At 42.2% G+C, this 27977-nt stretch overlaps 1 protein-coding gene across 1 annotated transcript; it reads right to left on the reverse strand.

Annotated features, from left to right (window-relative positions):
* Positions 1–133: 133 nt before the first annotated feature.
* Positions 134–26710, reverse strand: LOC106598943 (uncharacterized). The gene is made up of 4 exons (XM_045714529.2): positions 26410–26710; positions 5831–5922; positions 5458–5656; positions 134–5016 (listed from the first exon to the last, which is right to left on the reverse strand). The coding sequence occupies exons 1-4, from the start codon at positions 26498–26500 to the stop codon at positions 4541–4543; spliced, it is 858 nt and encodes a 285-aa protein (XP_045570485.2). The 5' UTR covers positions 26501–26710; the 3' UTR covers positions 134–4540.
* Positions 26711–27977: the final 1267 nt, after the last annotated feature.

The raw sequence follows: 27977 nt of genomic DNA on the forward strand, positions 1-27977 counted from the left end.
GAAAGCACACATTTAAAGCTGATCGAGGTTAAACAAGATCGGTTCCGACAACAGTTCAGAGTCATGGCGACGTCAAGTGACTTGTCATCAAGTTTTGTGGTCTAATTTATTAAATGAAGCATGGCTCCATATATGTTTTTGGTGTTGTTTATTGCCCATTCTTTTCCTGAGAACAATATCAATGAACACTTGTGTTGAGAGATCGTCAACCTAATAATGATCACACACTCTGAGACCATTGATGAAAAGTGTGAAGGAGTGTGATGCCCTCTTGAGATGAATAGTGTGAACTGAACACCTTTCGCTCCATGTTCCTGTACTTATATATCCAACCTGTAGGGAGCACAATAACACAAGGATGAGTACCTGTAAAACGGCTCTAGCTGAAAAGGACTGTCTCCATGGGGAAATTTACAATAGTCTTAATTTGCAACTCTCGCCTCTATTTCTGCATTGATCTGAAAGAAGTGGACATGCAAAAGCAAAATCCCACTTTCTTGTGTTTTCTTTCCTGTTTCAGGTCAATGCAGATGACGGATTTAAATGCACCCCTATAATGGTGAAATATAGGACTCCCAACCCAGCAGAGGTGAAGCAAGGGTTATGGGGTCAACCTTAGAAAGAATAAGCAATCCATTGTATATTTAGAAATACTTCATTCCTACACAGAATAATGCCATTGTACAAAAATACAGGAAACCATTTAAATAATGATTATAATAATAATAACATGAATAATATTGAGTGTAATATTGCTCTGAAATACTGAAACAACAATGACATAACTCAACTAAGCTTGTAACCTGGTAAAGTTTTCCACCTCTGGACTATTAACTTCCTTTGTGTGAAATGAGACATACTGTATGTTGACGTCAGGGTTGGGTAGGTTACTTTCTAAATGTAGTTTGTTACAGTTAGTAGTTACCTGTCCAAACACTTTAATTTGTAAGGTAACTTTTGGATTACCCCAACTCAGTAAAGTAATCTGATTACTTTCAGTTACTTTCAGTTTACTTTCCCCTTAAGCAGCACTAGAAGAAGACAACAAATGAATATTACCAATTGAATGACATCTATTGCAGGATAAATCAATGTTAGAGTTTAAATAGCCCACCATATATGGATGTTAAATTTTACTTTATGGGTTGGTTATGTAGGCTTCTTCTAACACATTGCTTTCTACTGTAATACAGATAATAATACGATTTCGCTAAATCTTTACATTTAAAACCAAAGTCTGTCAGATTTTCAGTCATTCCAATTATCTTAATACCCCTTCATCTTCAAGAATAGGACTTGGATATATGGAAATATAGATGAGCCAAATTGTTTTACCTGAGCATAACCCAAAAACGAAGGACCTGTTGATTAGGATTTTGTTGTCATGGAGGACTGATTGGGCTCGTTGCTTCGAATTTAAAAATAAATGCTGCTCTCATGAAATCGCATGCTTTGAGCACTACCGAAAAATGAATGCATATGCTGCATTTAAAGGCCTATTATTTACGTTTTTGTTGGTGGCACTTTGATATTTCGATCATTTGCAGCTGTTTAATTTAATTAAATCTACTAAAAGTGTACTAGTGTGAGCATGTGTTCATTTGACCTATGGACATGTTTTTTTTATCAACACGAATTATATTGTGCAATAAAATCCCCATTTGTGGTCTCCTTCAATTCAACTCGAGTTTAGAAGGGAGGAACTCCTTTAAACTTGTATTCCATTGGCTGGGATCTGCACTATATATGCAGCTGTTGCAAGAACGCATTTTTCACTGGCTGTCAACTGGTCGCAAAAACAATGATTGATAGGCAACTTAGACTTCTTCAATTCCACCATTATTGGGTTAAAATACACATATACACGTGTGAACAGACATCCACAACAACCACAATCCGTAAGGCAAATAGCGAAATGAGAGAGCAGCAGTGTGATTCACTTCAATGCACTACGTAGATAACAATAATAAGTGATTTCGGTATGGCCTGTAGGCTACACCACTGCTGTCTTCCATACCGCCAAGTGCTTATTTAAATGATATAATCTTTGGATGGCGACAGCAGTAGCACCATTGGAAGACGTAGTTTGCTTGCACTGTAGCCTACAAAAGCCTATGCCTGCTCTTTTACCGCGATCCATCTAACACATTTGGTGTGTCAACATAGTGTTCTCAGACTCAAGCAGAAACACGTATATTTTCGGCTTTTTTCAATGCTGATTTGAACGTAATTGTGAAAACAGAAAGGTTTCATAAATACGTTTGGAAACACATTCCACAGCCATGTCTGTAATAGGTGTGTGTACACGTGTGCTTGTGAGCAATGAAGAGAAAGAGGAAGAATGCTGTAGCATGCCACAATCTGCATTGGATTTGCTTACACTGTATAATCTACTGTGTGTGAGTGTTATGTGGATTTCTCAGTGGTGTAAAGTACTTAAGTAAAAATACTTGAAAGTACTACTTAAGTCGTTTTGGGAAGTATCTGTACATTACTTCACTATTTATAGTTTTGATAACTTTTACTTTTACTTCACTACATTCCTAAAGAAAATAATGTACGTTTTACTCCATACATTTTCCCTGACACCCAAAAGTACTCGTTACATTTTAATGCTTAGCAAGAGAGGAAAATGGTCTAATTCACACACATCAAGAGAATGTCCCTGGTCATCCCGACTGCCTCTGATCTGGCAGACTCACTAAACACATACTTTTTTTTAAAACAATAAAATGGTGCTATCTGGTTTGCTTAATAGAAGGAATTTGAAATTATTTATACTTTTACTTTTGATACATAAGTATATTTTAGCAATTCCATTTACTTTTGATACTTAAGTATATTTAAAACCAAATACTTTTAGACTTTTACTCAAATAGGATTTTACTGGGCGACTTTCACTTTTACTTGAGTCATTTTCTATGAAGGTATCTTTACTTTTACTCAAGTATGACAATTGAGTACTTTTTTCACCACTGGGATTTCTTTAGATATTGTTTTTAGATTTATATATTGGTCCAGAAAATCTATATACCAAACATTATTAAGACGGGGCTCCCGAGTGGCGCAGCAGTCTAAGGCACTGCATCTCAGTGCTAGAGGTGTCACTACAGACCCTGGTTCGATTCCAGGCTGTATCACAACTGGTTGTGATTGCGAGTCCCATAGGGCGGCACACAATTGGCCCAGTGTCATCCCGGTTAGGGTTTGGCTGGGGGTAGGCTGTCATGGTAAATAAAAATGTGTTCTTAACTGACTTGCCTAGTTAAATAAAAGTTAAATAAAATAAAATAAATAAAAGATCTGATCCTTTGAACATTCACATGACTTGACCAAAGATGAACTATTGTACGATACAGAAACGGCTGTAGTTTACAAACAACAATGAGTTGAATCATATATTTGGGCTTTGAACAATACTATATGCTTTTAAACAATTTAATTCTGAAATGTATTTCAAAATACATATGCTGAAGTCATATTAATTACTTTTTCAGATTTTCTCAAAATCCCAATTTTGATTGTTATTATTTATGTGTCCTGTCTAGACACTTGAAGTAACTATGTTGACACCACATTTCATGCATTTACACCAAACAGAATTTGTTCAGTGGTGTATTTTGATATTGTACTAAATAAAGTACAAGGACGTGAATGGGGTAAAAGTAATCCTAGAAGTAATCATTTTGTTTTTTCAAAAGTATCTGTAATCTGATAACAATATTTTTGCTGTTAACGTAACGGACTACAGTTTATAAAAATGTAATCCGTTACATGTAATCGGTTACACCCCCAACCCTGGTTGAGGTTCTTGCCACTTGTTCTGATCTTTTTGATGTTTCAAAACAACATCCCACACAATTCAATGACAAAGGACCCAGCAACACAACCCATGGGATGTGTGATCATGACAATAAATATAACTCTACAGTCCATCTCATATGAAACAATAATAAATAAATAACTTATTTGTGATAAATATGTTGGTTATAATACAGTAACTCAAAGAGATGCATGGCATCCATTTGGTAGGGTTCAAGTCAACACTGAAAAATGCAATTATGGTATGGAAGATCCCTGTTTTGAAGGAATTAACATATGTTGACATTGTTAAAAGTGTTTTGAGCTTGTCGACCTGTGTTCAAATGCAAATTTTCAGCAGTACCCCAGGTCAGTCTTATACATATCCCAACTGCTGTGAATATTCAAATCCCACCATTGTGTGGTCACCGTCTTGCCATTCGCTCATGACAGTTTCCCATTGCCAACAAATCCACTTATCCTCAACAGGGAATGGACAACGGGAAGAGGCGTGGCCTCGCTCCACCATCAAAGACACTACAGAATCTCCATTCTGCTTTGTACTGGGTACCAGCCCTGCTGCATATGTTTCGGAGCGACCACTTCTGCCCTTCCAGAACCCAGAGGCTCTCCCTAGACCCAGCCTCAACGGCGAGCCACCATCTGTATATTCTCAGGCAGGGGTGAGTGACAGCCAGTCACCACCCCCTCCTATTCTCCCTCCTCCAAGTTGGCTCCCTCAGCCCATACACATGCAGCTGGCCGCCGACAGCGACTGGATGGTCTGCCACGCGGTCTGGGCGTCCATGAAGGACACAGGCTCGTAGCTGTTGGGCCGGCAGCAGGGGTGGGCGCTGACTCGCCGGGAGGTCCTCCGCGGCAGGGACCCGTCCTCCATCAGGGCCCTTAGAGCCAGGTCGTAGTTGGTCCTGGACGACTGGCAGGAGCCCACGCAAAACTTGAAGAGGACGATCTCGTCCGAGTCGAAGCCCAGGCCCAAGTCCCGCACCCGCATCTCTCGTTTCTCCACCCTGCAGTCTGGGCTGCTCTGCTGGGGCTGCCGGCCCTTCCCTTTGCCCTTTCTATCCCTCTCTTTCTTCTTCCTCCTCTTCTTTTTCTTGGCCGAGCCTTTTGGTTCGGCGTCTGAGTTGCGAGGGGAACGTCTCCCCCACCGGCCACTAGGGTGGTCGTCCGCTTCGTCCATCACAGAGAGGTCTGAGAGAGAGAGGGAGAGATTTTGTTGTTTTATTTAGCCATAATTCTTTTTTTAAAATCTTATTTTATTTTAATTAAATGTATTGACCTGAAAATTAGACAATACAATAGCAGTAGTGTTGTACTTGCATACATTATTATATGTACTATTATTATTACTACTACTGAATTGTATTTCATTTCCTCATTGCAATTTACTTAATTTACTGAAATGCTGTACAATTGCTTTGGCAATATCTACAAATTGTACTTCATGCCAATAAAGAAATCTGAATTTGAGAGAGAGAGAGAAAGTTAAGATCAGTGGCTTATACTCTAGAATTGTGTTGCACACCCTTCGTTTAACTCTTCTCTTTTCATGGAGAACATCATGCCTGATTAACAGGTGCAAGGCTTAAATTGAAGGTCCTGTTGAACATGCAGATCTAGTTCCACTCTTACCATAGAGGCCATGCCAGGGGGAGTACGGGTCCCTCTTCTCCTCTTGTTCCTCATCCACCTCAGGTAGAGTGTCTGGGAGCTGCCTTTCCCCCATCCCTCCCACCAGTCCCACAGCCTGGACAGAGTCTGCCTCCAAACCAGCGCCCATACGGGCCCCCTCCACCAGGGGCAGCAGAGAGACAACCACCCACAGCAGCACCTACAGGAGAGGACAGTCCATGAGAATTGGTACACGGAGCAGAGGACCAATGCAGCCAACAATATGACAACGATAAATAAGGAGGATGATAAATATGATGATTATGGATGATGAGGTAAATCATGATGAATCTGGTGGTTATTATGATGACGGTAAAGCTAATAAGTAACTCACCTTCATATTCCTCAGGTGGTAAGGTGCACCTGCTGATGGTCTGGTGGTCACCCCTGATCTGTCCCTCCTCCTCGTCCTCCATCTTGGCCCACCTGGAGAGAAAGCAGAACAAGGCCTCGCTCTGTCAATTGTCCCGACCTTAAGAACACACTCTTACAAGAATAAGATAAACGAACAACATGATGCGGGCTGCTAGTGTTAGCTTGTCAGTACATACAGGCACAGAACTGCTCCTGTCCAGATACAGGCTACCTTCAGTCAGATACCAGTCAAATACTTCTTTAGAAGGAGGTAGAGCTGGTTCTGCTGAAGGGGAACACGGGGATCACATAAAGCGGTGATGCTTCACAGAGATCTTAGAGGAAACCACAGAGATGAGGAGGTCGTGATAAGGGGTTTGAGCATGGATTAAATGTAGACGTTTATATAGGAGGCGTACGGTGTGACCAGGTTAGCTGTATGTCAATGATAGGGCCGCACATCTCACCTAAGGACTGTTACTGTAAAGAACCTTCAAAGGCTCAAACACAAATTTGACTGGCGTTCAGCACATCAGCTAAAGGTCCCTGGTTTGACCCCGGGTTTTCGGCACCAACTTTGAGGTGAACAGTAAAGGAAAACAAACAAGTAAATAGCACTAATGGTGCAGATTCACACTCACTGAACTTGAAGACAGATTATGCTAAAAAAAACAATGGGTGTTTGTTCCACTTAATTTGTTAAGACAGTCAAGCACCTGTTGCTAGAACAGCAGACTATTACATAAATTGAGCTCAGAAACAGAAGCCAGTGTCATCACCTTCCCATCTCTCTCCAAAGAGCTGAGGTGTCACTTTAGAATCATGGATCCAGCATCCTACAGTACATTCATCTTCCATCCTACTGGTTCTCTCTGTCCTCTCAGCTCTCCATATATACCCCAGCTGACGTGCCATTTAAGTAACACCATAGGAAACGTTCACATGTGGAGGGATTGACTAGAAACAACTCATGTTCTCGAGATAATCTTTATTCAATCTCCTCTGGGAATCTCAAAGCTCATTTAAGGTGAGAGCAGACAAAATTGGTTGATTTCAACATCATCAACAGATGGTATGGCGAAGCAAAATTCAGCTCGATAGGGTCTGTGTGTGCATCTCCAACCTGCTTCAGAGGCTTGACTATATCAATATAGTTACTGAGAAACAGTAAGTCAAATCAGGGCCAGGGAGAATGCAGACGTCTGTCTCTTACACAATGGAACCTGAAAAGCAGAGGGAAATGTGTGTGTGTTTGTGTGTGTGGTGCTGCGTGTGTGCGCATGTGTGTGTATGCAGAGTAGAGAGACTGCAATCCAACTCCCTCTCCCCTAACCTGTTTTAAAAGCTGACCATTGTGAGAGAGAGAGAGAGAGAGAGAGGCTAAAGGGGCTTTTTCAACTGATCCCCTCTTGGTCCCTGGAGAGGCCTTGTTTTGAGTCCTTAATGCCACAGCTGGGAGCGTTTAGCCTCCTTTAGCCTTGTATGCTGGGTGTATGTGGGCCTGTCTGCCCGGCTCATTTCACCCCATTGCTCTGGAGCTGTTTACAGCCCAACGCCTCCAGCCCCTCAGGGGGTAGAAGGTGGAGGTGGGCTAGCCGAGTCCTGAAGACCTCCAGAGCTTCAGTGTGTGTGTGTGTGTGTGTGTGTGTGTGTGTGTGTGTGTGTGTGTGTGTGAGAGAGAAGTGTGTGTGTGTGTCTGTGTGTGATTGGCCTCACTGGTCTGATTAAAGGCTTTGGTTTGGTCAGCAGCCTCTTCATTCGCAAAACTGAAACAAGGAGAGTCGATTGCTTGTCACCTTATATTTGTGTTGTTGGTACAGTTTCCTCCCCTTATTGAATACACCCACGAATTACAGTACCATTCCAAAATTTGGACACACCTACTCATTCAAGAGTTTTTCTTAGTTTGACTATTTTCTATATTGTAGAATATTAGTGAAGACATCAACACTATAAAATAACACATATGGAATCATGTAGTAACCAAAAAAGTGTTACACAAATCAACATATATTTTATATTTGAGATTCTTCAAAGTAGCCACCCTTTGCCTTGATGACCTCTTGGCATTCTCTCAACCAGCTTCATGAGGTAGTTACCTGGAATGCATTTCAATTAACAGGTGTGCCTTGTTAAAAGTTAATTTGTTGAATTTCTTTCCTTCTTAATTAATGCGTTTGAGCCAATCAGTTGTGTTGTGACAAGGTAGGGGTGGTATACAGAAGATAGCCCTATTTGGTAAAAGACCAAGTCCATATTATGGCAAGAACAGCTCAAATAACCAACGAAAAATTACAGTCCATCCTTACTTTAGCACATGAAGTTCAGTCAATCTGGAACATTTCAAGAACTTTGAAAGTTTCTTCAAGTGCAGTCGCAAAAACTATCAAGCGCTATGACGAAACTGGCTCTCATGAGGACTGCCACAGGAATGGAAGACCCAGAGTTCTCTGCTACAGAGGATAAGTTCATTAAAGTTAACTGCACCTCAGATTGCAGCCCAAATAAATGCTGCACAGAGTTCAAGTAACAGACACATCTCAACATCAACTCTTCAGAGGAAACTGTGTGAATCAGGCTTTCGTTGTCGAATTGCTGCAAAGAAACCACTACTAAAGGACACCAATAAGAAGAAGAGACTTGCTTGGGCCAAGAAACAAGAGCAATGGACATTAGACCGGTGGATATCAGTCTTTTGGTCTGAAGCATGGAAGAGGTGTGATGGTGTGGGGGTGCTTTGCAGGTGACACTGTCAGTGATTTATTTTGAATTCAAGGCACACTTAACCAGCATGGCTACCACAGCATTCTGGAGCGATACGCCATCCCATCTGATTTGCACTTAGTGGGACTATCATTTGTTTTTTTAAAGGACAATGACCCAACACCCCTCCAGGCTGTGTAAGGGTTATTTGACCAAGAAGGAGAGTGATGGAGTGCTGCATCAGATGACCTGACCTCCACAATCGTCCAACCTTAACCCAATTGAGATGGTTTGGGATGAGTTGGACCGCAGAGTGAAGGAAAAACAGCCACCAAGTGCTCAGCATATGTGGGAACTCCTTCAAGACTGTTGGAAAAGCATTCCAGGTGAAGCTGGTTGAGAGAATGCCAAGAGTGTGCAAAGCTGTAATCAAGGCAAAGGTTGGCTACTTTGAAGAATCTAAAATATATTTGGATTTGTTTAACACTTTTTTGGTTACTACATGGTTCCATATGTGTTATTTCATAGCTTTGATGTCAATGTAGAAAATAGTCAAATTAAGAAAAATCCTTGAATGAGTAGGTGTGTTTCCAAATTTTTGACTGGTACTGTACATACGTACACATTGAATTGTAAATTTGCTCTGAGTAAGGTTAGGTTTGCAATGAGATGGGAAGAAAAATGTAAGCTATCCTTATTGATGAGGGTGGCAGGAAGCCTAGTGGTTAAGAGCTTTGGGCCAGTAACCGAAAGGTCGCTGGTTCGAAACCCCAAGCCGAGTAGGTGAACAAAATCTGTCGATGTGACCTTCAGCAAGGCACTTAACCCAAATTGCTTCTGTAAGTCGCTCTGGATAAGAGCATCTGCTAAATGACTAAAATGTTTATATACAAATATTGTAAACAGTTGTATTAAACAATAAATAATTACACATTAATTGTAAATAAACTAAGTTGATATTTGCTCAGGGCTAGAGTGTGTTCCACCCAAGACTAATATATGGACAAATGATATTGCTTGAACATAAACGTGTTTCACATTATCATCACTGAGTTGGGTATAGCTAGCCATATGGCATAATCCATAACTACTTTTGAATTTTAGTTAGCGGTGGCTAAAGTTAGCTGAAGTTTGAAGTGGCTGAAGAAAACCAAACCATGGATTACAGTTTCTCCAGGTCAATAGACTACTTTCAAGGTGAGGAACCATCTAACATCAAGTTTTAAAATCCTGAACTTGGCCTTTAACAGCCCAGATCCAATCTCTCCAGAACAGAACAATCTTCTATAAGGAAGCCCATTAGAGGTGTTCTGTCCTCCAGCATTACCTGTCACAGACAGCCCTACAGCAGGGGGAACGGACCTCACTAAATCACCATCACAATAAAAGACACCCGGGGAGAAAGAGGAGATTCAATTACTAGCCCCTGTCGTGTCTTCCCCTGATCATTACCAGACACACTTTTATCTGGGTACAGAAACTTCCATAACACCTATGATGATATACACGGCATGCATGTTCCTTATTCCTTCTGGTTCCTGTGAAAACCTCTTCGAATATGTCCAGTCCATCCAGTCAGAACAGACCATTTGTACACCTGGCGGTTGACTACTTGTTGCTTTTCAGATTCTGGTAGCAAACACACACACCCATAATCTCCACAGTCCCGTACTGTGTGTTCTTACGTGTTAAAGTGGTGGGTTCGGGTTTGATTCGCCCCTTAAAGTGGCGGGTTCGGGTTCGATTCATACCCTCCCTCACGTCACTTCCAGTTGAACGCGGAGCGAGGAAGAGCTGCGGTTAAGTTTGTTTGGAAAGTTTGTTTTTTGAAAGTGTATTGGAAATTTCTTGGTAGCTAGCTAGCTAGCTTCTTAGTTTGGATCCCGTGACGCGTTTGGCATCAGTTGCTGGGACTGCTTGTCTCTTTCCAGTGATCCTGCCGACCAAGGACGGGTCTGAGGAGCTATTTGGCGTCGCAGCTAGCCTAGCTGCTAGCTAGCTGCATATCAAGCTAGCGGGGTTTTCTTGAACACAGCCCGCGACACGGTTAGCCATTATGGCTGGGACTGCGGATTGTCCCGGGTTTGTGTCTGTCTAGATCCTTGCTGTTTGTTGTTTTCAATATTCCCATTGACCTGCCCTGTCTGGAACTGCGAGGAGTAACAGCATAACCTACGTTGCTAGCTACCATGACAAAGACCAAAGCCGGTGGGAGTACCGTTGAGGACAGTGGTGTCTCTCTATCACATGTGAAGGATCCTTTAAACTAACAAAAAGAGACCTACAAGCAAATGTTACAACAGCAAGACATTAGCTTCAAGTGTTTTGCCAAATACTCGTGGATTCTACTAATAAAAGAATGGACGACCTGACCAGAGAGGTCCAGGACCTGAAGAACAGTTTGCAGTTCTCCCACGGTCAGCTCGATGAGTTGAAACAGGAGAACGGCAAAATGACAGCAATCTGTAAGTCATTGAGAGAGGACATTAGTTCTGTGTGTGAATCCATGATAACATTGACAGATAAATCTCGAAGGACAATCAAGGCAGAACAACATGGTTGTGGACGGAATTGCAGAATCTCCTCATGAGACCTGGACGGAGTCTGAGGACAAAGTGAGGGAAATGATCTCTAAGAAATTGAAGATGGACCACAGGAAGATTGAGGTGGAGCGCGCCCACAGGACTGGAAAACCCACCACCGGCCAAGGTGATAGGCCCAGGCCAATAGTGGTCAAGTTCCTGAGGTTCAAGGACAAGGTAGCTGCTCTGGAAAGAGCCAAGAACTTGAGAGGAACTTATATCTTCCTCAATGAGGACTATCCTGAAGCTGTGCGCCAGAAGAGGAAAGAACTAATCCCAGCCATTAAAGCTGCCGGAGCGTGTGGGGACATTGTTTACATCCGCTATGACAGGCTCATTGTCCACCAGAAGCCTGGAAGGGATGAGAGAGCCAAGCCTATGGGTCCGCAGCACACACACACACACACACACCATTTGATTAATGGACTGTAGAATGTACATTTTTCCTCTTGCTTTGTTTGCTCTTTTCAGTATTATGTCTGTCTCTGATAAGCTACCCAGGAAAGGGCTGAAAATAGCCCATATTAATATATGTAGCCTTAGAAATAAGGGTCATGAAATCAATAACTTGTTAACATCAGATAACATTCATATATTAGCCATTTCTGAGACTCACTTAGATAATTCATTTGATGATACAGCAGTAGCAATAGAAGGATATAACATCTATAGAAGAGACAGAAATGCTTATGGGGGAGGTGTTGCTGTATATATTCAGAGCCATATCCCTGTAACGCTTAGAGAAGATCTTATGTCCAGTGTTATTGAAGTGTTGTGGTTGCAGGTTCACTTGGCACATCTAAAGCCTTTTCTTTTGGGGTGTTGCTATAGGCTAACAGTCAGTATCTAAATAATATGTGTGAAATGCTTGATAGTGTATGGATGTAAACAGAGAGTTCTACTTTCTTGGGGGCCTGAATATTGACTGGTTTTCATCAAGCTGTCCACTCAAGAGGAAGCTTCTTACTGTAACCAGTGCCTGTAATCTGGTTCAGGTTATTAATCAACCTATCAGGGTGTTAACAAACACTACAGGAACAAGATCATCCACATGTATCGATAACATTTTTACTAATACTGTAGAACTTTGTTCTAAAGCTGTATCCGTACACATTGGATGCAGTGATCACAATATAGTGGCTATATCCAGGAAAGCCAAAGTTCCATAAACTGGGCCCAAAATAGTGTATAAGAGATCATACAAAGGATTTTGCTGTGGCTCTTATGTGGATGACGTTAAAAATATTTGTTGGTCTGATGTGATTATAATGAGGAGCATCCAGACACTGCACTTGATGAATTTATGAAATTGCTTCTTCTAATTATTGATAAACATGCACCTGTTAAGAAACTGACTGTTAGAACTGTTCAGGCTCCATGGATTGATGAGGAATTGCAAAACTGTATGGTTGAAAGAGATGGAGCAAAAGGAGTGGCTAATAAATCTGGCTGCACATCTGACTGGCTTACTTACAGCAAATTGAGAAATTATGTGACTAAACTTAACAAAAAGAAGAAGAAACTGTATTATGAAGCCAAGATCAATGATACGTATATAGAATAATGGAACAAAAACTTTGGAGTACTTTAAAATAAATTATGGGCAGAAAGAAAAATTAAACTCCATCTTTCATTGAATCAGATGGCTTATTCATAATGAAACAATTTGATGTTGCCAATTATTTTAATGATTATTTCATTGGCAAAGTGGGCAAACTTAGGCAGGAAATGCCAATAACAAACAGTGAGCAATTGTATTCATGCAAAGGAAAGCATTGCAAGTTTGAATTTTGGAAAGTTAGTGTGGGAGAGGTGGAAAAATTATTGTTATCGATCAATAATGACAAACCTCCTGGCATTGACCATTTAGATGGAAAGCTACTGAGGATGGTAGCTGACTCTATAGTCACTCCTATCTGTCATATTTTTAATCTGAGCCTAGAGGAAAGTCTTTGTCCTCAGGCCTGGAGGGAAGCCAAAGTCATTCCGCTACCCAACGGTGGTAAAGCGGCCTTTACTGGTTCTAACAGCAGACCTGTAAGCTTGCTGCCAGCTCTTAGCAAACTGTTGTAAAAATTGTGTTTGACCAAATACAATGCTATTTCTCTGTAAACAAATTAACAACAGACTTTCAGCATGCTTATAGAGAATGGCACTCAACATGTACTGCACTGACACAAATGACTGATGATTGGCTGAAAGAAATTGATAATAATAAGATTGATTGTGAGAGCTTTACTGTTAGATTTCAGTGTAGCCTTTGATATTATTGACCATAACCTGTTGTTGAAAAAACGTATGTGTTATGGCTTTTCAACCTCTGCCATATCGTGGATTCAGCGCTATCTATCTAATAGAACTCAAAGGGTTTTCTTTAATGGAAGCTTCTCTAATGTCAAACATGTTAAGTGTGGTGTCCCACAGGGCAGCTCTCTAGGCCATCTACTCTTATCTATTTTTACCAATGACCTGCCACTGGTATTAAACAAAGCATGTGTGTCCATGTATGCTGATGATTCAACCATATACGCATAAGTAACCACAGCTAATGAAGTCACTGAAACCCTTAACAAAGAGTTGCAGTCTGTTTTGGAATGGGTGGCCAGTAATAAACTGGTCCTGAACATCTCTAAAACTAAGAACATTTGTATTTGGTACAAATCATTCCTTAAGTTTTAGACCTCAGCTAAATCTGGTAATGAATGGTGTGGCTGTTGAACAAGTTGAGGAGACTAAATTACTTGGTATTACTTTAGATTGTAAACTGTCATGGTCAAAACATATAGATTCAATGGTTGTAAAGATGGGGAGAGGTCTGGCTGTAATAAAGAGATGCTCTGCTTTTTTGACACCACACTCCAAAAAGCAAGTTCTGCAGGCTCTAGTTTTATCTAATCTTGATTATTGTCCAGTCGTGTGGTCCAGTGCTGCAAGGAAAGACTTAGTTAAGCTGCAGCTGGCCCAGAACAGAGCGGCATGTTTTGCTCCTAATTGTAATCAGAGGGCTGATATAAATACTATGCATGCCAGTCTTTCTTGGCTAAGAGTTGAGGAGAGACTGACTGCATCACTTCTTCTTTTTATAAGAAACAATGTGTTGAAAATCCCAAATTGTTTGCATAGTCAATTTACACACAGCTCTGACACACACACTCATCTCACCAGACATGCCACCAGGGGTCTTTTCACAGTTCTCAAATCCAGAACAAACTCAAGAAAGCATACAGTATTATATAGAGCCCTAATTGCATGGAAATTCCTTCCATCTCATATTGCTCAAATAAACAGCAAACCTGGTTTAAAAAAAACAGATAAAGCAACACCTCGCGGCACCACGCCTCTCCCCTATTTGACCTAGATAGTTTGTGTATTAATTGATATGTAGGCTACGTGTGCCTTTAAAAAAATGTAGTTCTTTGAGCTGTTCTATTGATGTTCTGTATTATCTCATTCTCTATTGTGTTTCATGTTTTCTATGGACCCCAGGAAGAGTAGCTGCTGCTTTTGCAACAGCTAATGGGGATCCTAATAAAATATCAAATACCACTCTGACCACAATGCGCCAGATATGCCCTTCTAACTGACGCTAGACTAAACTGCAGTCAGCAGCGACAAAACCAGAGGATCTGATTATGCTGCATAATCCCCTAATGCCTTCCAGGCTGGAGAGGAGAGGAGGTAATTGCTTGTTAGTGCCAGTTTCCACTCTTTAGCTCAGCTGTCGCCTGTCAAAAACCCACAGAACTCTGCTTAAAATGAGAACCAGATACCTGGCAATGTTTGCGGCTCAGATAACCCTGGTCAGAAGCAGCCAATCAGAAGATGTGTACAACACTTCCCAGGGTCCAATATCAATGTTTTGGACATAGTGGCTCTGGATGGGAGAGAGAGTAGTATAACTGCACTTCAACCCTTTAAGCTGAGCAAAGCATAAGGTGAAACAGCGCCACTGGTCACCCCAGGCGCATTTGTTATTGTTTTTGTTTTGTTTATGAAAGGAAAGAGAGGAGCGTCCAGCATCGTAGTAAATACTCTGCTGTTCTATCATGCATGCAATGATGTCTGCGGGGAAAAAACAGTGTTGGTTGTTTGAAGTAACCTCTTTGTTGTTGTAATATGGCAAATAGACGTGGCAGTTTTACTACTATGGCTGCAATCAGTGGTGCTGCTCGGAACCAAACAAAGTGGTTGTCTGATGATGAAACTGTAACCTAAGGGCTGAATCCTTACTTGAGATGTGTGCTCTTAACTTGTATTTCTCATTAATCATGCATTGATGTCGATGAAAGAACGTGTTCCGTTTGGATTGGGGTTTACTGTAAGTGAGCAGTGATTTACCTCTATGGCCCTGAGGTTAGCATCCTCTCTTTAACACCATGGAGGAAAGGTCCAGAAAGGTCCAGAGAAACCAAGGTAATGGTGTTTTTACTGAGCAACCAAAGTGTTTGAAGTTGTATGTGTGGATTATAGTACCCTTACAATCTCAGGCCTAAACTAATGTCCCTCTCAGAGATGCTGTGGAGAGTGAAACCAGACCCTCCACCCATTGAATCCTCCAGAGGACATTAGCCCCACCCCTAACCCTAACCCCAATGGGACTGAGCCACGCACACCACTATTCTGATTGGGTTGTTTGTTTATTTGGATCCCCATTAGCTTGTGCTTTTTCCTGGGCTCCACAAAAAACACTAAACATGACAAGTAACAAACCACTGATACACAAGGACTGTCACACACATTTACAATACCATGACATACAAACATAACTAATAATAATAATACAAATAATACAACTAAACAAATAATGTGCGTATTAGAGTGTGTCTGTGTGTGCATGTGTTTGTGTGTCCCCTCACAGTACATGCTGTTCCATGAGAGGTTGTCCATTTTTTTAAGGTCATTTTTCTGTTTGCTTGAGTAATTGGAGATGGAATGGATTTCCATGTGATCACGGCTCTGTATAATACTGTACATTGCTGTGAATTCGTTTTGGACTATGATGAGACCCCTGGTGGTATGTCTTGTGGACTGTGAAGAGACCCCTGGTGGCATGTCTTGGGGACTGTGAAGAGACCCCTGGTGGCATATCTTGTGGGTGTCTGAGCTGAATGTTATTTGATTATGCAGACAATCTGGAATTTTTATCACAGTAATATTTATCATAAAAACTAGAAGAGAAGCAGTTAATCTCTCATCAACCCTCAACCAGGAAAGACTGGCATGCATGTTGTTGATGTTAGTTCTGTATGTGTAATTAAGGGCAAGGTGTGCTGCTCTGTTTTGAGCCAGCTGCAGCTTTGCTAGGTCTTTCTTTGCTGCGCTTGACCATGTTACGGGACAGTAATCAAGATGGGACAAGACCAGTGCCTGAACAACTAATACAGTTGATTTTTGTGTCAAAAACTTAGAACATATTTTTATAACAGACATACCTCTCTCCATCTTCACAACAACTTAGTCAATATGACTTGACCATAATAACTGGCCATCCAATGTTATATCTAGGAGTTTAGCTTCCTCAACTTGCTCTCTTATACATAACTCCAGTTGAAGTTTAGGTCTTTGAGAATGTTTTCAACCAAATACAATGATTTTTGTTTTAGTGCCTTTGGAAAGTATTCAAAAGTCAAGGGGTCTGAATACTTTCCGAAGGCACTGTATTTAAGACCAGTTTATTATTAATCACCCATTCTGATACTGACTGTAACTCCTTATTTATAATTTCAGTGAGCTCACTGGCTTTGGGTGTTGACATGTAGAGTGTGGAATCATCCGCATAAATAGGCAGCAAACTGATTGGGCGGCTGTTAGAGCCAGAAAAGGGTGCTTTACTATTTTTAGGCAGTGGAATTACTTTAGCCTTCTTCCACACCTGTGGACACACCCTCCTTTAGGCTTTGGTTAAAGATATAGCAGATAGGGGTGGTAATACAGTCTGCTACAATTCTCAATAGTTTCCCGTTAAGGTTGTCTATACCTGGTGGCTTATCAATAATGTATAGTTTCCCATTAAGGTTGTCTATACCTGGTGGCTTATCATTAATTGATGGATAACAATAGTTTTTCCACCTCTCCCACACTATCTTGACCAAATTCAAAAACAATCATTCTCTTTCATTATCAGATCTTTGAGACAAAATATGATGGTTCACTGTTCAATGTTGTAATTTTGCTTCTGAGTTTTTCCAGTGAGTGAGGGAGAGTGAGAAAGGGAGAGTGAGAAAGGGAGACAGCCTTTCCACCTTTCCAGAAACAAATCTCTCACCGTTGCCACTTGTTACAGACCCCCCTCAGCCACCCAGCTGTGCCCTGGACACCATATGTTAATTGATTTCCCCCCCATCTATCTTCAGAGTTCGTACCGTTAGGTGACCTAAACTGGGATGTGCTCAACCCCTCGGCTGTCCTACAATCTAAACTAGATGCCCTCAATCTCACACAAATTATCAAGGAACTTACCAGGTACAACCATAAATCCGTAACCATGGGCTCACTCTTAGATATCATCCTGACCAATTTTCCCTCTATTTTCAGCGAGCAGGCTTTTCTAATCGACGTGGCCCGGGTATCCTGGAAGGATATTGACCCCTTCCTGTCAGTAGAGGATGCCTGGTTGCACTTTAAAAGTGCTTTCCTCACCATCTTAAATAAGCATGCCCCTTTCAAAAAATGTAGAACTAAGAATAGATATAGCCCCTGGTTTACCCCAGACTTGACTGCCCTTGACCAGCACAAAAACTTTCTGTGGCATTCTGCATTAGCATCGAATAGCCCCCGCGATATGCAACTTTTCAGGGAAGTCAGGAACCAATATACTCAGTCAGTTTGAAAAAGCTAGCCTTGGCTTTCCTCACAGAAATTTGCATCCTGTAGCACTAATTCAAAAAGGTTTTGGGACACTGTAAAGTCCATGGAGAATAAGAGCACCTCCTCCCAGCTGCCCACTGCACTGAGGCTAGGAAACACTGTCACCACCGATAAATCTACGATAATCAATAATATCAATAAGTATTTTTCTAAGTCTGGCCAAGCTTTCCACCTAGCTACCCCTACCCCGGCCAACAGCTCTGCACCCCCTGCAGCAACTTGCCCAAGCCCCCCCCCCCCCCGCTTCTCCTTCACCCAAATCCAGACAGCTGATGTTCTGAAAGAGTTGCAAAATCTGGATCCCTACAAATCAGCTGGGCTCGACAATCTGGAGCCTCTCTTTCTACAATTATCAGCTGAAATTGTTGCAACCCCTATTACTAGCCTGTTCAACCTCTCTTTCGTATCATCTGAGATCCCCAAAGATTGGAAAGCTTCAGCGGTCATCCCCCTCTTCAAAAGGGGGAGACACTCTAGACCCAAACTGTTATAGACCTATATCCATCCTGCCCTGCCGTTCTAAAATCTTGGAAAGCCAAGTTAACAAACAGATCACCGACCATTTAGAATCCCACCGTACCTACTCCGCTATGCAATCTGGTTTCAGAGCTGGTAATGGGTGCACCTCAGCCAATCTCAAGGTCCTAAACAATATCATAAGCGCCATCGATAAAAGACAGTACTGTGCAGCCGTCTTCATCGACCTGGCCAAGGCTTTCGACTCTGTCAATCACCACATTCTTATTGACAGACTCCATAGCCTTGGTTTCTCAAATGACTGCCTCGCCTGGTTCACCAACTACTTCTCTGATAGAGTTCAGTGTGACAAATCGGAGGGCCTGTTGTCCGGATCTCTGGCAGTCTCTCTGGGGGTACCACAGGGTTCAATTCTCAGGTCAACTCTTTTTTCTGTATATATCAATGATGTCACTCTTGCTGCTGGTGATTCTCTGATCCACTTCAATGCAGACGACACCATTCTGTATACATCTGTCCCTTTGGACACTGTGTTAACAAACCTCCAAACGAGCTTCAATGCCATACAACACTCCTTCCGTAGCCTCCAACTGCTTTAAAAATCTAGTAAAACTAAATGCATGCTCTTCAACCGATTGCTGCCCGCACCCGCCCGCCCGACTAGCATCACTACTCTGGACTGTTCTCACTTAGAATATGTGGACAACTACAAATACCTAGGTGTCTGGTTAGACTGTAAACTCTCCTTCCAGACTCACATTAAGCATGTCCAGTCTAAAATGAAATCTAGAATTGGCTTCCTATTTTGCAACGAGGCCTCCTTCAATCATGCTGCCAAACATACCCTCGTAAAACTGACTATCCTACCGATCCTTGACTTCGGCGATGTCATTTACAAAATAGCCTCCAACACTCTACTCAGCAAACTGGATGTAGTCTATCACAGTGCCATCCGTTTTGTCACCAAAGCTCCATATACTACCCACCACTGCGACCTGTATGCTCTCGTTGGCTGGCCCTCGCTACATATTCGTCGCCAAACCCACTGGCTCCAGGTCATCTATAAGTCTTTGCTAGGCAAAGCCCTGCCTTATCTCAGCTCACTGGTCACCATAGCAACACCCACCCGTAGCACGCACTCCAGCAGGTATATTTCACTGGTCATCCCCAAAGCCAACACTTACTTTGGCCGCCTTTCCTTCCAGTTCTCTGCTGCCAATGACTGGAACGAATTGCAGAAATTACTGAAGCTGGAGTCTTATATCTCCCTCTCTAACTTTAAGCATCAGCTGTCAGAGCAGCTTATAGATAGATCACTGTACCTGTACACAGCCAATCTGTAAATAGCACACCCGACTACCTCATCCCCATATTGTTATTTATCCTCTTGCTCTTTTGCACCCCAGTATCTCTACTTGCACATCATCATCTGCACATCTATCACTCCAGTGTTCATGCTAAATTGTAATTGTTTTGCCTCTATGGCCTATTTATTGCCTTACCTCCCTACTCTTCTACATTTGCACACACTGTACATAGATTTTCTACTGTGTTATTGACTGTATGTTAGTTTATGTGTAACTCTGTGTTGTTGTTTTTGTCGCACTGTTTTGCTTTATCTTGGCCAGGTCGCAGTTGTAAATGTGAACTTGTTCTCAACTGGCCTACCTGGTTAAATAAAGGTGAAATAAAAAATGTAATTACATTTAAAAAAGGGAGAGAGGGAGAAAGGGAGAGAGAGGGAGAGTGAGAGAGAGGGAGAGTGAGAGAGAGGGAGAGTGAGAGAGGGAGAGTGAGAGAGAGGGAGAGTGAGAGAGGGAGAGTGAGAGAGAGGGAGAGAGAGTGAGAGAGAGAGGAAGAGTGGGAGAGAGAGAGAGAGAGTGATGGAAGAGAGTGAGAGGGAGAGGGAGAGAGAGAGGGATAATGAGAGTGGGAGAATGAGAAAGGGAGAGAGGGAGAGGGAGAGAGAGAGGGAGAGTGCGAAAGGGAGAGAGGGAGAGTGCGAAAGGGAGAGAGAGGGAGAGGGAGAATGAGAGAGGGAGAGTGCGAAAGGGAGAGAGGGAGAGTGAGAAAGGGAGAGAGAGGGAGAGGGAGAATGAGAGAGGGAGAGAGAGAGAGAGAGAGAGAGATATACAGTTGAAGTCGGAAGTTTACACACACTTATGTTGGAGTCATTAAAACTCGTTTTTCAACCACTCCACAAATTTCTTGTTAACAAACTATAGTTTTGGCCAGTCGGTTATGACATCTACTTTCTGCATAACACAAGTAATTTTTCAACAATTGTTTACAGATTATTTCACTTATAATTCACTATATTACAATTCTAGTGGGTCAGAAGTTTACATACACTAAGTTGACTGTGCCTTTAAACAGCTTGGAAAATTCCATCAAATTGTGTCATGGCTTTAGAAGCTTCTGATAGGCTAATTGACATCATTTGAGCCAATTGGAGGTGTACCTGTGGATGCATTTCAAGGCCTACCTCAAGTCTTTGCTTGACCTACCTCAGGTGCCTCTTTGCTTGACATCATGGGAAAAATCTAAAGAAATCAGCCAAGACCTCAGAATTTTTTTTTGTAGAACTCCACATGTCTGGTTCATCCTTGGGAGCAATTTAAAAATGCCTGAAGGTACCACATTCATATGTACAAACAATAGTATGCAAGTATAAACACCATGGGACCACGCAGCCGTCATACCGCTCAGGAAGGAGACATGTTCTGTCTCCTAGAAATGAATGTACTTTGGTGCGAAAAATGCAAATCAATCCCAGAACAACAGCAAAGGACCTTTTAAAGATGCTGGAGGAAACAGGTACAAAAGTATCTATATCCACAGTAAAACGAGTCCTATATCGACATAACCTGAAAGGCTGCTCAGCAAGGAAGAAGCCACTGCTCCAAAACCGCCATAAAAAAAGCCAGACTACGGTTTGCAACTGCACATGTTGACAAAGATTGTACTTTTTGGAGAAATGTCCTCTGGTCTGATGAAATAAAAATAGAACTGTTTGGCCATAATGACCATAGTTATCTTTGGAGGAAAAAGGGGGAGGCTTGCAAGCCGAAGAACACCATCCCAACCGTGAAGCAAGGGGGTAGAAGTATGTTGTGGGGGTGCTTTGTTGCAGAAGGGACTGACGCGCTTCACAAAATAGATGGCATCATGAGGGAGGAAAATTATGTGGATATATTGAAGCAACATCTCAAGACATCAGTCAGGAATTTAAAGCTTGGTCGCAAATGGGTCTTCCAAATGGACAATGACCCCAAGCATACTTCCAAAGTTGTGGCAAAATGTCTTAAGGATAACAAAGTTAAGGTATTGGAGTGGCCATCACAAAGCCCTGACCTCAATCCCATAGAAAATTTGTGGGCAGAACAGAAAAAGCGTGTGCGAGCTAGGAGGCATACAAACCTGGCTCAGTTACACTAGCTCTGCCAGGAGGAATGGGCCAAAATTCACCCAACTTATTGTGGGAAGCTTGTGGAAGGCTACCTGAAACGTTTGACCCAAGTTAAACAATTTAAAGGCAATGCTACCAAATACTATTTGATTGTATGTAAACTTCTGACCCACTGGGAATGTGATGAAAGAAATAAAAGCTGAAATAAATCATTCTCTCTGCTATTATTCTGACATTTCACATTCTTAAAATAAAGTGGTGATCCTAACTGACCTAAGACAGGGAATTTTTACTAGGATTAAAAACTGAGTTTAAATGTATTTGGCTAAGGTGTATGTAAACTTCAGACTTGTACTGTGTATATATATATATATATATATATATATATATATATATATATAGAGAGAGAGAGAGAGAGAGAGAGAGAGAGAGAGAGAGAGAGAGAGAGAGAGAGAGAGAGAGAGAGAGAGAGAGAGAGAGAGAGAGAGAGAGAGAGAGAGGAGGAAAATGTTGGAGACATTATATAGAGAGATATCTACAAAAAACTCAAAGCAAAAACAGCACACAAACACACACACACACAACCCCCCCTGCCCATTCCTACTCTACCCCCAACAAACCTCCCCTTCCCACTCCTACTCTACCCCCAACAAACCTCCCCTTCCCACTCCTACTCTACCCCCAACAACCCCCCCTGCCCACTCTACCCCCAACAAACCTCCCCTTCCCACTCCTACTCTACCCCCAACAAACCTCCCCTTCCCACTCCTACTCTACCCCCAACAAACCTCCCCTTCCCACTCCTACTCTACCCCCAACAACCCCCCCTGCCCACTCCTACTCTACCCCCAACAAACCTCCCCTTCCCACTCCTACTCTACCCCCAACAACCCCCCCTGCCCACTCTACCCCCAACAAACCTCCCCTTCCCACTCCTACTCTACCCCCAACAAACCTCCCCTTCCCACTCCTACTCTACCCCCAACAACCCCCCCTGCCCACTCCTACTCTACCCCCAACAAACCTCCCCTTCCCTTGCCCTTCCTCACTAATTTCTTTAAATTCAGTTCAGTGTGGTCCAGGCCCAGGGAAAGCTGACCATTAGTGTGTCTGGATGAACAAATGCCCTGCAAAGCATTTCCGTGTCGCCCACTTGTCTTGAGCCCCTCTCGTAATGACCTGCTGGCCCGTCAGTTCAAAGCAGCCCATGACACCATGATGAATGGAGCTGACCCGGCAATTTCAGAAGAATACAGCTGTGCTAACTATCGCTTTGTTCTAAATGTAAGTCTGTTAAATCAGAAATAGACATTAAGTGCAATAATACATGTATAATTCTAGTATACTTAGCAGTTTGTGTCAACTGCAAGAAAGTAATGGAAGAGTGAGCAGTTGTTGTTTTTTTAAAGTATAAATTGAAATGTGTTTTAGTCAGAGCATGCCCCCTTCACTTCACCCCAAAATACGTATTGTGGCTCAGTGAGTTCTCTAAACAGTTGCAGGTTGAGGTTGCCCTGTGGCACTCTGGGTTGCATAGTCTATTTCTCATGACTTATTCTCCTCTATCTCATCTTAAAGGCTCAATCAGAGTGACATTATCCAGTAACGTCAGTCACACTCTCACAGACAAGGCAAGCCAGACACACCTCCCCTGCATAGACTTCTACATAGAAATCTATTACACTGGATTTCTAGACCTTACAGAAAGTCATATGTAAAACCTGCAGTTGATACCAATTTTTAAATGATTTAATATTTGCTTACCACTAGGGGGAGGGACTAGAACTTGAATAACACTTGAGCTTAGTGACTAGCGAGTTAATAACAAAATATATAACATGTTAATACATTTTTACATTGCGCTGGAGCTAACTGCCTATCAGAGGCAATACAGGTAGATATTACGATGCAATAAGCAATGAAAGAGGAGCGAAGAAGAAGCATCAGAGTGTAGAGATATACACCTCCAAACCAAACAGCAGCTTTTCATACCCATAAACTCCAAGCGTGTTTAAAAAGACCATGCAGGCCAGAGGGAGGTCGCAGTCAAAGCGAAAAGGAGTGTCCAGTTGATCTGACCACTACTAACCGGGGTGCAGACCTCCATGACCTTTGACCCGAGGAAGTGGAACCAGTGGAGGCTCAGTCCCATTCAAAATCCATTTTCCCTAACGCTAACCCATACCCTAACCCAAACACAAAAACCTAACCTTAACCCTAGCTCCTAACCCTAACCCTAATTCTAACCTTAACCCTAAACCCCCTAGAAAAAGCATTTGACCTTGTGGGGACCAACAAAATGTCCCCAGTTGGTCAAATGTTTTTTTTGTTTACTATTCAAACACACACACACCACTACATGGGAGTGTGATTCCAAAGTAAATGGACAGTCTTAAATCAACTCAGCCCAGTTCCCTGACATCCCCAATCTACACAGTGCTGCTGGCTGAACGCTGAGACCGAAGCCGCAACTGCATCAGCACGCAGCCTTCCCATTAGAGGTGAGTATGAGGTCAACTGACAGAAGACCAGTAGTTAGAGACCAGTAGTTAGAGTCCAGTAGTTAGAGACCTGTAGTTAGAGACCAGTAGTTAGAGACCAGTAGTTAGAGACCTGTAGTTAGAGACCAGTAGTTAGAGACCTGTAGTTAGAGACCTGTAGTTAGAGACCTGTAGTTAGAGACCTGTAGTTAGAAACCAGTAGTTAGAGACCAGTAGTTAGAGTCCAGTAGTTAGAGACCTGTAGTTAGAGACCAGTAGTTAGAGACCAGTAGTTAGAGACCTGTAGTTAGAGACCTGTAGTTAGAGACCTGTAGTTAGAGACCAGTAGTTAGAGACCTGTAGTTAGAGACCTGTAGTTAGAGACCTGTAGTTAGAGACCAGTAGTTAGATAGCAGTAGTTAGAAACCTGTAGTTAGAAACCTGTAGTTAGAGACCTGTAGTTAGAGACATGTAGTTAGAGACCTGTAGTTAGAGACCTGTAGTTAGAAACCTGTAGTTAGAAACCTGTAGTTAGAGACCTGTAGTTAGAGACCTGTAGTTAGAGACTTGTAGTTAGAGACCTGTAGTTAGAGACCTGTAGTTAGAGACTTGTAGTTAGATAGCAGTAGTTAGAGACCTGTAGTTAGATAGCAGTAGTTAGAGACCTGTAGTTAGATAGCATTAGTTAGATAGCAGTAGTTAGAGACCAGTAGTTAGAGACCAGTAGTTAGATAGCATGAAGAGAGACATGTAGGGCACAGGGTTTTGACAGTCCTGAGAGCACCAGAACATCAAGATGACACAGCATCAAAAGAAAAGGCAATGAAGCGTTTCACATGTCTGTGTTTGCTTATTAATTACCAATAAGACGGCATGGTCAGATTGAAAGAGGTTTGCCAATCAGACAGGTACGAGCAGCTGAGCACCATGCAGGTAACCCTGAGGAGGTGAGATACTACCCAGACAGGTACGAGCAGCTGAGCACCATGCAGGTAACCCTGAGGAGGTGAGATACTACCCAGACAGGTACGAGCAGCTGAGCACCATGCAGGTAACCCTGAGGAGGTGAGATACTACCCAGACAGGTACGAGCAGCTGAGCACCATGCAGGTAACCCTGAGGAGGTGAGATACTACCCAGACAGGTACGAGCAGCTGAGCACCATGCAGGTAACCCTGAGGAGGTGAGATACTACCCGAGAGAGACCAGCCAAGGCCAAAACACAGTTCTCTAGCACCTGGGAGGCAATGGAAATCAGGGGAAATGCATACACCTGTGTGTGAGGTAGTATGCACGCTCTGAGGGGGACACACATTGAACATTAGCAGGTGTGTGTGAATGACGCTTTGATATTCAGATTGCAGCCCACCGCTGGAGAGGGTCACTCATTAAGACGTACTGACCGCCATCTCAAAGTAAGAGATTATCTGGCCCTACTAGGGAATTGGCACAAGAAGAAAGGTCAAGGAGAACATATATTGTAGCCAGTCTAGCCTACATTGGGCAGGGCCATTGTCAATGTACACACAGAATTTGCTTTTCAGAGCTCATTTGAAACACAAAGATGAAAGGGCTGAATTATTAATATAAAGATAGTTAGTGTTCAATAAGTTTACAGATACACAATTAGTAGAGGGTATAATAGATAAACATTTTATGACAAAAATACCAATAGGTCTGCATAGAAAATCTGGTGACTCAAAAAGTCAGGGCAATAAAGGTGGCAGCTGTGAGCAAAGAGTTTTGTATGACAAAAACAGCTGATGTGAAAAGAATGCCTTTGACATCAAACCAGCTATTGAATTGTTGTCAAAGCAAACAATAAGACAAGGGAAATAACGAATGACAGGCAAGGACTGTAGCTTTCATGGCAACCATGTACAATTACGCACAAGTAAACGAATAGGAATGTAATACATTTAACCTATATCACAGTTTTAAATGAATGATATGCCTAATGTAGTCGTAATGCATTATTTCCTACTCAACAAATATTATTTTGTTGTAATATTATTCAATATTAAATTGTGCGTTACTTTACCTGCTATCCAATGCGTTTTAGTCCAATCTGCGTGCGCGCCAGTGAGGTCAGACACTTTCCCCCAGCAAGCTCCTGGTCGGCTGTGGAGCATGGCTTGGCGGTGAAAATTCACACAACGATGTCCTTTAAAGGTACATAATTCTCATGCGTCCAACTTTTCAGGTTATGTCCTCTTTCCTTGAAGTAAAAAAATAAAAAAATAATAATAATCTTCAAAGGCTTTGGTTTCAGGAGAGCACGAAAGGCGCCTCCCCCTATGCGGCCAAGCCTTTCTGTTCTGCTCTCCACCAAATCCTTTCAGTTTCACCCTGCATAGGAACAGAATAAATATCATTCCAATTACACCCTGAATAGGAACAGAATAAATATCATTCTAATTACATCAAAAGTTGAATTGTACACATAAATACGCACATTACCAAAATATTTATGCTGCAATCTTGTGGGATAATTCCGTTGATTATTTCATGATGAGCACATCTGTGGAAATGTCAAACAATGCTTTATCAGTTCAAACAAACAATTACATTAACACACATTATTTTCTCTGTGTGTGTGTGTGTGTGAGAGAGAGAAGGGGGGTCATAAAAACATAATGGAGCAGAGAGGCTTTGGGTCATGTATGATGAGTTACAGGTGACTCAACGTCTTAAGTTTCATGCATTGTTAGTGACATTTATTTCCCACCGCTGAGCAAATAGGCCCAAGGCAATATGAGGTTTGTAAGACAAGCATTTCGCTACACCCGCAACAACATCTGCTAAATATGTGTATGTGACCAATAAAATGTTATTAGATTTGATTCAGGTTATATGTGATGTTTCTTCCCCCATACTCGGACTTGCTCAGTCTTGCCTCCTAACATTGATACAAATAAGAGTATACAAAGCGCCAGGAACGCGCATAACCTTAAGGCTTTTCCAGGATTATTTCACAATAAAATGTTAAAACAAAAATGTTCCAAGATACAAGTTATGTTTTGGATATAGAACCGCAGCTCGGCAATGTTCTTGGTATGGAAACGTTGCGTCTCACATTCATACAGTGTCCCTCGCTCAGAACTTGGAACTCGATGGCGTTCTTGCATTCAGAACAGTTTTTTTTTGTATTTGATACATGTTGTTTTTCCACAGGTATAGTTCAGGTTAAAAAAAACTCTTGCTGTGACCTCTGCGCGTCAAAATCGACTTCACCGCAACTGAGGATAAAGTATTTTCAACATTGCATCTCCGTGCGTCATGCCATTACGCGGTGGCAGTGCAACTATTACCAAATCTCCAAATCATCAATGTAGGCTATCCCATCGATCTTTGTTGAGTGGGTATCCGTCACTAAAAGGTATCCAATGTTCAGCGACTTTGCAGGTCTTTTGTGTATTTGGGCGCACACTAGAGATACTATACAATACACAAGCACAGGAGGCGATACGCTGCTCTGTCTGTCAAAATCCTTGTGAGACGGGAGCGTACTGACGCTCTTGAGAGTGCTGTGATTTTTCCTGCCCATCTGCATAGTTCAAATATATTTGTGTTAATGGGGAGGGCGCACTGGAATTGTCATATCTGAAA

The sequence above is a fragment of the Salmo salar genome, chromosome 03 (assembly GCF_965601325.2).
Source record: "Salmo salar chromosome 03, fSalSal1, whole genome shotgun sequence".
Lineage (NCBI taxonomy): Eukaryota > Metazoa > Chordata > Actinopteri > Salmoniformes > Salmonidae > Salmo > Salmo salar.